The following is a 13,000-nucleotide window of genomic DNA, read 5'->3' as shown; positions in this document are numbered from 1 at the left end:
AACATTCCTTGATCTTTACACACATACTATGTACAAAGCCATAATTAGAAATTGGGTGAATGAAAAAACTAGAAGAGGAAAAATTCTGGTTCAGAACTGGCTGAGTCTTTAAAAAGAAATATAGTACATAATCAGCAATACTATTGTTTTTCATTTGATCTATACTTTTTGGAATTGTTTGAAAACATCCGAGTTCGAAGACTTATGCTATGTAGACTTCTGGAAGGATATTGCACCCAAGTCTTGATAACTAAGCGACTGGCTATGCATCTTTGTGTTAGGTGTTTCCTAAGTGGAACACATATACACTTCACTTGAGGCAAGTATAATATGTTGGGGATCAGATAATGAAATTTTCATACTGGACTGGAATTGAGAAATTGCAGTCCTGGCAAATATATTTAGTGGATATGGTAGGCTGGTTGGAAAGGAATATATGGAATATGATGGTTGGCATGAATCATTCTGAATAGATATGCCAGCTTGCAAGGGTTGCATTTATGTTCTCATGATGGTATGGGTTGTTCATTAAACTGATGATAGACCAAATATAAGAGGAGAATATGGAATCTCATTGCAAATAGCTACCAATTTTGTTTAGTTGTAAAGGAGGGATCTCGAGCAGCTAGAAATTTACCCAGTCAATCCTGCTAAATGTGCTATATAGTCAATGGGATTAATTCTGGAGGAAGAGCAACTCTGCAGCATATTTAGTGCTACCAGCTGGGGATGAATTTCTTGGCACTCTTCCTTACTGCTGGAGTTCGGTTAAATATAGATACCAAAACAATTATGTATACAGGCTGTGACTCAGAATTCAATCATAGTGCCTCCTTACCAAAGTTTTTCAATTACAGATTAATAGATATGCATGAGATTACTACTGGACAATTTGATTTATTTATTTCCCTTTTTCTGGTAAGGTGACTGGCATATAGTCAGCCTATTCCCAGTGGCCCAGCCACAATCACATTTGCAATACATTGCAAAGAGTTTGATCTGCATCCTCTGCATTGTAAGTTACAGAATATTTCCTTGACTATTTGTGTACAGATTTTATTTGATGAATATGTTGTTCCTGCAACTTTGAGATCTAAATTCTCAAGATAAAGTCTTCTGCCCCAGCTACAGGCATATCATTTGGTCTATTATCTGTGATGTCTGAATCGGGTTATTATCACTGACATATGTTGTGAAATTTGTTGTTTTGCAGCAGCAGTGCAATGCAAGACATAACGACATCAAAATTACTATAAGTTACAAAAATAAATAAATAGCGCAAAAGAGGAATAATGAGATTGTGTTCATGGGTTCATGGACTGTTCAGAAATCTGATGGCAGAGGGGAAGCTGTTCCTCAAACATTGTGTGTGGGTCTTCAGGCTCCTGTATCTCCTCCCTGATGGTAGTAACGTGAAAATATTCAGCAATTACATCAGATTGCGAACAATGCAAAAGATATCTGCCAAGGGTTCCAATATACTTACTAACCTCCTCCTTCTAGAGTATATTCATTTTTGAAGGAAAGAACAATGGGTATGGGAATGATTAATGGAAGCAGCATCAGTAAAGATTATATTCCGTTTAAAAATGATGTCTGATTAATTCCAAACCATGGTTGTTCCCATTCCTCTGTACCCAGTTCTACTCATGTATTGATTCATTTCTTCAATTTTGCTTATCATTTCTGCTTTTGAGATAACGAGAAGGCAGAACAAGGTTGTAAAATCTTTCTCCAAGGGACACATGCAGGTCTCTGCTATCTTGTATCCCAGACTGCCCAGAGAGATTGTTCAGAAATCTCAAACTGGACATTTGCTTGTCTGAATAAGAAGTATGGGATATGGGCAACATTTAGAAACACTGAGCAGAAGACAGGAAACCTCTGTTATGCACAGGAGGACAAATTACCCAAAAGGAAAAGAAGGTATTTAAAATCTTTGGTGGGATTTCTCACATTTAATTCTCCTGTGCATTTAGTGGAATCCACAGGTGCTCTGTGAATTATTAATCACTTCTCACTTTGAAAATGCCTGCATGCTATCAGTGAGTTAGTATTTCACATTTACATATTCCTCTATGGTCAGGTCTACTGCTGTTTAATACTGGAATATTTGCAGTGTGAGATAAGATAATAAAACTATATTAGGAAAAGCATTCCGTGGAACATGAAAGGACTGTCTGGACTTACAGCCACTCAAGTTGATGGAGGTCTTGGAACATTCCAGGCTCCAGGACAGTGATTTGATTGTGACTCAGAAGTCTGGTGGAAAAGAATAAGGAGGGTTGGTATTGATATAACAAGGACTCAAAATCCTCTATGCAAAATACCGCTGAAGCACAGTTACTGTACTTATATAGTGAAATGCTGCACCTAATTAGCACTTAGCATTATCTCACAAATAGCAAACTGCTTTGCTGATGTTTATTAATGGCAGCTGGTTGGCTAAGATCCCAGGAGAACTTTCTGCTTATCTTCAGATAATGCGTGGGAATGGTATACTACGTCATTTGAAAGTGAGCAAACTCAACAGCCCAGCACTCTCTCCGTACTGCACCAAAGTGCCATCCTGGAATTGGTTGTCTTGTGGCATGAATTTGTACACATCAGGGATTCTGGGTTGAGTCAGCCTCAAAGCTCATTCCCCATGGAACATTTGCAGAGATGGGGGACTTCATCCTATCAACTGGAATTGGTTTCAGATCCATATGTAAAAAACATTATAGCCTGCTGTACCACTCAGCCTGTTTGGTTACTAGGAAATTTTTAAGTAGACTTTTGGAGAATTAAGTCTTGTGGAAAAATATATACTCCAATAAAAGCATACAGCCAAGTTATTATACACCAGTAAAAATCACAATTTTCCCTGAGTGGGACAGACTGGAGCAGAGTAACTAGGTAAGCCACCAATCCTTTAAATACTCACAGTTTTGTCAGATTGAAGAGTCCTGTAAAGGCTTTGCTGGATATGGAACTAATTGAATTAAATTGCAACATCCTGTGGAATAAAAGACAGAAATCTACTTTAAAGATAAGACAAAAAGATTGATGCCAAATAGCAGATGAAATTTGTACATCAACGTCAAGGTTTTCAAAGAAGTTGATCCCAGATGAATTGATTAAGGTACATGTTTAGTAATGGGTGATGTTTGCACTTCAAACATTTCCAAGGTACGTGTTAAAGTGGAATGATTAAATAAAAGCAGTTTTCCTGGAAACAGTGCAATCTACTGAAAATGGCCAGTATTCAATATTACATTATTGTGTTGATCTTTTTATTCCAGTAACAATTTCAAATTCGTTCACGTATCCTAGAGTCTCCAAGGTCAGAACAACAAATGAAGTACACCACGTGACAGTTGCATAGGTCTTGGATGTGTCTGTAAATCCTATTATGGAAAGTCTAATTTTATGGTCAATTTTGCATTTGCTATGGCAACATTTGATTTACACAGTTCAGCAGACAAAGCAATTGTATTTGTAACTGTAATGTAAACTCTGAAACACAGCAGCACACAGTGAGGTCAGCATTGGTCTGGGCATTGTTTTGGATGGTGCTACCATTGTGGTCTGGACTTTGGTGGAATTGCAGGTAGCAAAAGGACCTTGGTAACTCTTGGAGGACCTGCTGCAGGATCCACTGAAAATGCGACATTCTCCAAAGGAAGGATGTGGATTGGGGCAGGGGATAAATGTTCACCTGGATTGTTCTTTAATACAATAAATGTGACAGTCAAATAATGTATACACATCTTTTCCCAAAAGCTCGATACCTATCTCCCATAATCACACTTCAGGATCATATCCACTTGCGGCAGATTTTCCTAGTACAGGCGGTTCCCAAGTTACGCAAGGGGTCTGTTCCTGAAAACTGTCCATAAGCTGATTTTTCCATTAGTCAGAAATGTCCATTTTCTATAGTAACCCATATTGTATCACCCTACAGACACTTGCTATAATTCTTTCATTTCATTAAATATTTACCCTACCACTACCCAGAATTAAACTAACGGAATAGATACTGTATCCAGTCATTAATGAACATCACAAAACATTTTATTTTAATTATTATTAGTACTTTGAAAAATGCTTTAAAAATATACTGGAGAACTTGCATGAAGTTGGATTTCCGTAAAGCAGGTCATCCATAACTCGGGGAGCCCTGTACTGTTTTAAAATGAGACAAATATTGGCTTAGATTTCTCCAAGCCAAATTTGGCTAACATTAGTGATCAGCCTGAACACATAAATCTTGACAAGCATCTTTGCCAATTTCTTTTTTGCTTCCAATGGTTAATTAATTTGTTCTTTGTTACTAGAAATACTTACAAGACATCCAGTTCACGATATCTGATGAACATTTCATCTGTGAGAGTTGTGATGTTGTTATAATTTAACTTTCTAGATGGAGAGAGAGATATAAAACATTCTGAACACATTTTTCATTTTATTTGCCACAACATTTATTAACAGCTGGGAGCTCTTATCTGCAACAAATGTTCCAAATTATTCATTGTCTCACTGGATCAAGCATCTATATCAGTGTAAAATTTTCAGCAGGAGACAATTGGCTCATAATGTGAACTGTTGCTAACTATCCACATTTTGAAATCCAATTCCCTCGATCTTTCCATGTATTTGTTGAGACTTTTCATCCTTCTTTCTGTCACAGCAATCAATTGACCTTTAATATAACAACAATTTCCTGTGTCATTTGTTGGCTTTTAGGCTTTGTAATAACGACATGAGTAGATTGTTTCAGTAATGTCCTATTTCTGCCTCTCTTATTCATATTCGTTAATGTTTTTAAATATTAATCAATGGTGTCTGTGTGGTTGCTGGCTTGGCCAACATATATTACCCATTCCTTTTCTTTTTCAATCTTTTTATTAATTTTCAAATTAATGCAGATTAATACGTATAACATCGGTAATTATACGTAATACAAAGCGATCAGGAGGATAATCATGACATATATAGTCATAAAGAATAAAATATATATTCTAGGCCCCACGGTTTCTTAGTAAATGAATATATTACAAAAAAAATCAAAAAGAGAAAGAAAAAGATTTATTGTATTTAAAAAAACCCAAATCGAAAAAAATTATAAGTAATAAAACGAAACAAACTAAAAAAAAATTTCAAAAGAAAAAAAACTGGACTGATATTTCCTGATGAACAAAGAGCATTATTATGTCGTCAACTCCGCTCCTCTAAGTTCAAAGATTATTGAAAAGGGATCTACATCATATGAAAATATTGAATGAATGGACTCCAAACTTCCTCAAATTTAAGCGAAGAATCAACAGTGTCACTCCTAATTTTTTCTAAGTTTCAACATGATATAGTTTGAGACCCATTCCTAACCACCTTTGAGATAATGACAGTGAGCACCTTTCTTTAACCATTGGAGTCTGTGTAGTGATAGGCTCTTGCAATGCTTTTGGGCAAGAAGATCCAGGATTTTGACCCATCAGCAATGAAGGAAGAGGGATATTTCAGGATGATGTGTGTCTTGGAAAGGGACGTAATGCTGATTTAAGGTTCCAGTTGCCTTCGGAATCAAAATCAGAATCAGGCTTATTATCACTGACATATGTTGTGAAATTTGCTGTTTTGCAGCAGCAGTACAGTGCAAGACAGAAAATTACTATAAGTTACAAAAATAAATAAATAGTGCAAAAGGGGAATAGCGAGGTGGTGTTCATGGGTTCATGAACCATTCAGAAATCTGATGGCGGAGTGGAAGAAGCCCTTTCTGAAACATAAAGTGTGGGTCTTCAGGCTCCTGTACCTCCTCCCTGATGGTAGTAACATGAAGAGGGCATGTCCCAGGTGGTGGGGGCCCTTAATGATGGATGCCGCCTTCTTGAGGCACTGCCCTCTTGAAGATGTCCTCGATGGTGGACCCATGTGCTTGGAAGGCGATGTTAAAGAAGCTGAGTGAAGCTGCTACAGTGCATTTTGTATGTGTACACACCACATCCATGCTGTACTAGTGTGAATGTATAAACTGGTAGATGGCATGTTAGTTAAGAGTGCTAATTCTCCTGAAGTGGAGAATATTCCAACATAGTTCTATCATGTACCTCAGAGATGCTGTAAAGACAAAGGGGAGACAGTATGTGAATCACTCATCACAGAATATCCAGATCTGAACTGCTCTTTTACACACAGTATATAAGTATGAGGTCCATTTAAGTTTCTTGACCCGGATGTTGAAAGTGGGGGATTTGATAATGACAATGCCATTGAATGTCAGCTGGAGGTAGTGTGTATAGCTGGTCATTGCCCAGCACATTTCTTGTCACTTGTCAGCCTCGTGTTGTCACCGTGAATGTTGTCCATAACTAGATGTGTGCAGGCAATGACTGCATCATTAGCTGAAGAGTTACAGTTATACTGGACACTGAAGGAAAGCAGCTCATTGATGCCACAGCCAAGACCTGAGGAAACCCTGCACTGATGTACAAGGGCTGGGATGATTGATCTCTAACAACCAAAAAGTGTTGTTCTTAGCATAAAGAGTGTCCCCCCCAACCAATGGACTGCTCCCTCCCTGAATTCTACTGACTTCAATTTGGTTAGGGCTCCTTGATGTCACAATTAGATGTGATTTTGTCACCAAGGACAGTCACTCTCATCTCACCTCTGAAACTAAGCTTTTTTCTACAAGTTTGGACTAAAACCATGGAGCGGTCTGGAGGACATAAGAAAATAAGAAACAGATGCAGGAATACGGCATCTGGACCATCTTGCCTGCTCCACCATTCAATTGTATCATGACTGATCTTTTACATCAAAACCACTTTCTGCACTAACCTCAGATTCAGGACGTTCCAGCTTTGGTTGTCCTCTTGTAAGAATGTACATAAACTGTACCTGAACCATCTCTTCTTTAAAGATCCCCCACTGCTCCATTATGTTTCCACTTGGTGTTCTTTCACTTCAATACCCCAATCCAGTTCACACCTCAATCTGCAGACATTAGCCCTACTCCCATTAGGTGTGTTTGTTCTAGGTTGCTTTTTGTTCTCCAAAACTAAACCTCATCCCTAAGATACTCCCTTGCTGTAAATTTCTCCACTTGAGAGACTTCATTGCTAAAGACCACATCCATCAAAATCTCCTAGTTGAGCAAAAAACTTCAAGTGAAAACTTCTGATCATAATTTGGGAATTTCTTTTTTGCCTTTAATACAATCACTGACCCATTCAATTTTGGAGCAGTTAAAATCTCTATAGTTCTTGCACCTTTAAACAATTTTTTTCACACTTGCTCCTCTATCTCTTCACCAATATTTGGTGGCCTCCACAGTATGCTGAAGCATGATCACACCTTTGCTGTTCTTGAACATAATCCAATATATTACTATATTCCCTTGAGGGCATTCTTTAGCACTAGTATCTTCCATCATCAAACTGCCACCTCTATTTCCTTATATGCCTTTGTTGAATACCTTGCAGCCAGGAAGAATAAGCGTGCAATCTTTTTTGAGCAAAATCTGTTATGTCTGCATCATATTTCCTTACAGTTATTTGCATACCAACTGCTTACCAACCTTATACATCGCATAGTATGCATTTACACAGATGCATTGCAAACTTAACCTTTGCATTTTAACTGACCCTACTAAATTCTATTTTAATTCTAACTCTTCCAGTGAGTGTACCTTGAATGATGCATTTTGATGCCCAAACCCTGTTGAACTAGTTTAAGCCCTTCCCAAAGATTGGACATGTAAAGGGTAATGGAAAAGTAGAAGAATTGCTTCCTGAAAAATAAATATTGCTGTGGACATCCAACATGTTATTTGACTGCTGTGAAGTTACTTACAATACAAGTACATTGGAGGAGAACCATGGCACAGTGAGAAGCCCTGCGTCTTCACAGTTGACTGTCCAACCTTGACATAAGCACCTTCCTGGATACATCCTAAGTGCTGCAAGGAAGGACAAGATAGTAAATGAACTAATTTATACAGTATCATAAAGGAATGAAATAAACCCTTGTTTGGTTGGAGGAGAATTAATGTACATAAAGCAAGATACAGTGGTGGAAAATGGAACACTTCTTTTGAATAATTAAGCCCCAATTTTAAATACACATGTATTTCAAAAAATAGGTGCTCCTGAATTTCTCGGCCTTAGATTGTTATTTTTCATATAAAGTGAAAAGTGAAATATCTGTTTACTCACAGCAATTTTCCAGTTCATCATCCTGAAGAATAATTTGTGTCACATACCAGTCCATAATCAGCGGCCAACCACTTAAATCGTCTGAAATGGGGGAGAACATAAGTCAATTAGTAGTGGTGTAGATTATCTCAAAGCTTCACTCTCAGGATGAACTTGAAAATCACCTTCAAATCTGAACACATCCAAAGCTGAGTATACTTGCATGTGTTTGGCGGTGGGGGGGTGGGGGAATTCCATCGATTTAGCAACACTACTTGGAAGGATTTAGATTAAGAACAGCTACCAGACGTATGGGATTATAAACATCCAAATGTGCTTCATCTTATGTAATGACATCAACAGAACTTGTTTGTGAAGGTCACTGTGTACAGCAGTATGAACGTTTAACTCTATTCAATAGAGGTACTCAGCATGTAGTGGCATTGTGGTTCAGTTACTGAACTAGTATCCAGAGGGCTGGAAAATTAACCTGGCGACATGTGTCCATCCAACCATTACAGGTGAGTAATAGAAAATTATGTCATTAAATAAATTGGGGGATAAAAGCTAATGCCAATAATAGTCACCATGAAACCACAACATTTTTATAAAAATTTACCTGGTTCACTCACTTTCCTTTGAAAATTCTTAACTGGTATGTTACTGCTCAGCAAATATCATGTGCAAGGTTAGAGCTGGACATCCCATGCTCTGACTTTTCTTGTATGCTTTCAGTCATGCCTGCCAATCCATAAAACATCTAATAGTGCAAGTCCAGCTTTTGTCTGCAAGTTGTCCCAGAGAAGTCTTCCTCTAAGTCCTCCAGAGCAGAACTTAGTATTGGTATTGGTTTATTATTGTCACATGTACCGAGGTACAGTGAAAAACTTGTCTTGCATACCGTTTGTACAGATCAATTCATTGCACAGTGCATTGAGGTAGTACAGGTAAAAAACAATAACAGAATACAGAGTAAAGTGTCACAGCTACAGGGAAGTGCATTGCAGGTAGACAATAAGGTGCAAGGTCAAACAAGGTAGATTGTGAGGTCAAGAGTCCATCTCGTTGTATAAGGGAACCATTCAATAGTCTTATCACCGTGGGATGGAAACTGTCCTTGAGCCTGGTGGTATGTGCCCTCAGGCTCCTGTACCTTCTGCCTGACGGGAGAGGAGAGAGAATGACCTGGGTGGGTGGGGTCTTTGATTATGCTGGCTGCTTCACCAAGCCAGCGAGAAGTATAGAGTCCATGGACGGGAGGCTGGTTGGTGGGCTGTGTCCCCAACTTTCTGCAGTTTCTTGTGGTCCTGGGCAGAGCAGTTGCCATCTCAAGCCATGATACATCCAGATGGCATGCTTTCTATGGTGCATTGATAAGGGGACCTGCCAAATTTCTTTAGCCTCCTGAAAAAGTAGAGGTGCTGGTGAGCTTTCTTGGCCGTGGCATTAGCAAACACCAGACTGGATGCCCAGTTCATTACTGTGTCCGACTTCCTTCTCTGGGCTTGCACCAAGGCTATCCTTTCTCCCTGACTGCAGGTGAACTGTGCTCAATGACTCACTGTATGTAGACATGGACTCTAAGTTATCAGTTTGCAGTGCCAGTTTCTCAGTTAAGGGTTGCAAACACCATGCTGTCACTGTACTGTTGCTCAGCCATAGTTGCATCGTCAGCTGGGAATTCTAGAGAGATGGGACAAGAGAGGTTTATGGAGAAGAAGGGATGAAGCTTGGCATGGATGCCTATACCGTCAACAGCCTTGTAAATCAGATTTGATTGCATGAGTGGGGAGACTGAGGAGGAGAACATTTACCGTGTCCCTGTGCTCCTGCTAGCCAGATGCACTGTGGTGGCAGCATTATCCTCTCAGGGGAGTGATCCATTGAATGCACTTGCCCCATTTGTCTGCTGCTGCTCGTGCTGTAGCAACTTCTGAAAGAGAGAGGGAAGTTTGTGTGCCTTGCAGCATTGTTGGAAGATGTCTCTCCTGTGAATGAATAATTAGCATTGTGTGGAAGCTGTGAGATCTGGGGATGAATAGCAGAAAGTATGTACACTGATGGGGCACATTGAATGTTAGCAATCCTGATTGTTTGCAGGTGAGTGATTTGAGTGTATTATACGAAGCTAAGTCGAGTTTATTCTCATGTGCACAAGTGTGGTGAGGTACAGGTACAATGAAAAACTCGCTTGCAGCAGCATCACAGGCACGTAGGTACACATGACACACAGAATGTAAGGTATTCATAAAATTACACCATACAGTGTGTGCAAAAGCAAGACTTTAGTGCAAAAAAAAGACACAATCGAAGACAAGTCCATGGTAGATCCAGTAGTGTCGTTGGTGGGGGATGGGATTTGCTGATGCATTCACTGACCTTAATGGTGGGTGTGAGGTAATTAAGGCCCTGGAAGCACCATGTCCACAGGGCTTCCCTTCTGAAGATGAGCTTGTTTATGATGTCCCCCCACTACCTAGTAGCCTTTCTGTCACCAGTGGGAAGGGGGCCTCTTCACTTTATTTAAAAAGGGCGCCCCATCTGAAAATTGAGATGCCTGCTATGGGTTCAGAGATCAGCCATGGGTTCTGAGAAGCTCCTTGAACTCATGAAAAATGTTTTGTGTCTGCAACTGGTGATAATTACACACACGTTGCAGACACAAACCATTTTTCCATTAAAAGGTACAGAATGACTAAGCTCAGTGCTAACTACCTTCCACCACACAGGCCACTCGTGAAGGTGGGCCCTATGATGCCCGATAATGACAGCAACAATTCTGCACCAAACAAAGTAGTTCCAAATTTATTGCCAAGACTTTTTCCCAAGGATTTTTTCATATGATTTGTTCATCCTCAAATCTAAGTGAGCCACTGGTTGGGAATAAAACAAGGTCAATCAGTGTTTGGACACTCATACTGGGCATCCTTGGGTAACAGAAATTAGAATTACGGCCTTTGTGAATACACAACTCCAAGACTGCTAAAGTCAGCACAAGAATCCAATGGTTCTTGGTTAACATACACCCTATTTCTGAGAAATTTTGCCAGTTGTTTTGAACTACTCTCTATTGTCGTAGCTCTAGGAGTTCAGTTGTGAAAAATGTGAGATCAGTGCTTGTTACAAATCTAAATGTTTAACATTCACTAGTTTAGAGCAAAGTTCTATTCTATTATCATCCAACACTCATGCACAAAATCAATGATCCATCATGCTATCCTTTGGCACATCTTCTTCCAAGGTTTTCACACAGGCTGGTGGTTATATGGTAGAGGCAGATACTATTACAGTGTTTAAAAGGCATTTGGACAGGTACTTGGATAGGAAGGTAGAGGGATACAGGCCTAATGTGGGCAAATGAGATTAGCGCAGATAGGCATCACAGTAGGCATGGACGAATTGGACCGAAGGGCCCTTTCTGTGCTGTACAACTCTACATGAAAACAAAAACTGCTGATGTTTTGAGGGCGGTAGTTTTATGTCACCATAGATTTTTCAGAATACACATTCATCAAATTGGCCTTGAAATTATAAATGATGCAGTTTTATAACCTGGTTTCAGACATATACCAACACGTCACATAATCTCCAGCATCAACTTTACCCTGTACTCCACCTACCACAATCGCCTTCATCTGCTCCATTTTCACACTCTTTGATCCCATTGCATTGAAGAGGTTGTGGTAGACACACACTGAGATTGCCACATGGGAAGTAACCAGCAGGACAGAATGTGGTTTGATCTTCTGTATGAATTACATTGCAACCTGCAGTAAGAAATGCAAAGATAACATTCGACAGCGGAAAAGCAAATTCTCCAATTTCTCCTGAATTCCCTAACTGGATTTATTAGTGACTGTTTTACATAAATGACTTTGCAAATTGTTTCTGATCTTGATCATAATGTGACCCATCTTCAACAACCATTAGTCACACTGTTTCAATTATTACACTCACCAATAATTACACCTTTCTGGTACTGCAAGTTTTCAAATGGATTCACAGCTTCACGTGGGGTGGCACTGATCCCATGTGGAATCCCAGGTCTGTGCCTAATCAGAAAGTGTATTCCTCCACACGTTAGTGTTGCGGTTAGCGTAACGCTTTACAGCGCCAGCAACCCGGGTTCAATTCCGGTCACTGTCTGTAAGGAGTTTGTACGTTCTCCCTGTGTCTGCGTGGGTTTCCTCCGGGTACTCCGGTTTCCTCCCACATTCCAAAGACGTACAGGTTAGGAAGTTGTGGGCATGCTGTGTTGGTGCTGGAAGCGTGGTGACACTTGCGGGATGCCCCCAGAACACTCTCTGCAAAAAGCTGTATTTCACTGTGTGTTTCGATGTACATGTGACTAATAAAGATAACTTGTCTTGTTCATTGGCTATGAAAAGGAATGGCTCCATCTGAGGAAGTGAAAGAGAAATGCTAGCCTATCTTTTTTTAAATTTAATGATGATTTCCTTTATTTTGTTGCAGTTCTTCTCTTTATTCATGGCACCTTCAATTTAGTACCATCCATAAATTTTGATGTATTAATTTTGATTCAAGGTCCATGCCATTTGTGTAAATGGTGAACAACTATGGTCACTGCTGAAAACCTCCTCAAGTAACCCTGCAATGTTGATCAACCCTGGTAACTACCTTTAATCCCTGTTGTGTATTTGGGTTTTTATCCATTGTAATAAAAAACAGAAAATGTGGGAAACCCTCAGCAAGTCAAGCAGCATCTGCTGAAAGAGAAACAGAATTAACGTTTCAAGTCAAAGAGCTTCAGATTTAACAGAAATGTGAAGTTTCTTTTTCCACAGATGTCGTCTGACCTGCTG

At 39.5% G+C, this 13,000-nt stretch overlaps 1 protein-coding gene across 1 annotated transcript in view; it reads right to left on the bottom strand.

The window, feature by feature from the left end:
- Positions 1–13,000, bottom strand: part of rxfp2l (relaxin family peptide receptor 2, like) — a 69,013-nt gene that overhangs the window by 26,172 nt on the left and 29,841 nt on the right. The window contains exons 2-7 of the mRNA XM_052021623.1: positions 11,798–11,944; positions 8,199–8,279; positions 7,837–7,942; positions 4,330–4,401; positions 2,927–2,998; positions 2,191–2,262 (exon numbers count right to left, since the gene is read on the bottom strand). Coding sequence (XP_051877583.1) covers positions 2,191–2,262; positions 2,927–2,998; positions 4,330–4,401; positions 7,837–7,942; positions 8,199–8,279; positions 11,798–11,944 — 550 coding nt within the window. The remainder of the gene's footprint in view (positions 1–2,190; positions 2,263–2,926; positions 2,999–4,329; positions 4,402–7,836; positions 7,943–8,198; positions 8,280–11,797; positions 11,945–13,000) is intronic.

This window comes from Pristis pectinata, chromosome 8 (genome assembly GCF_009764475.1).
Source record: "Pristis pectinata isolate sPriPec2 chromosome 8, sPriPec2.1.pri, whole genome shotgun sequence".
NCBI classification, from domain to species: domain Eukaryota; kingdom Metazoa; phylum Chordata; class Chondrichthyes; order Rhinopristiformes; family Pristidae; genus Pristis; species Pristis pectinata.
Note: the sequence above shows the minus strand (reverse complement) of the source record. Positions and strands in the feature narration are given on the sequence as shown.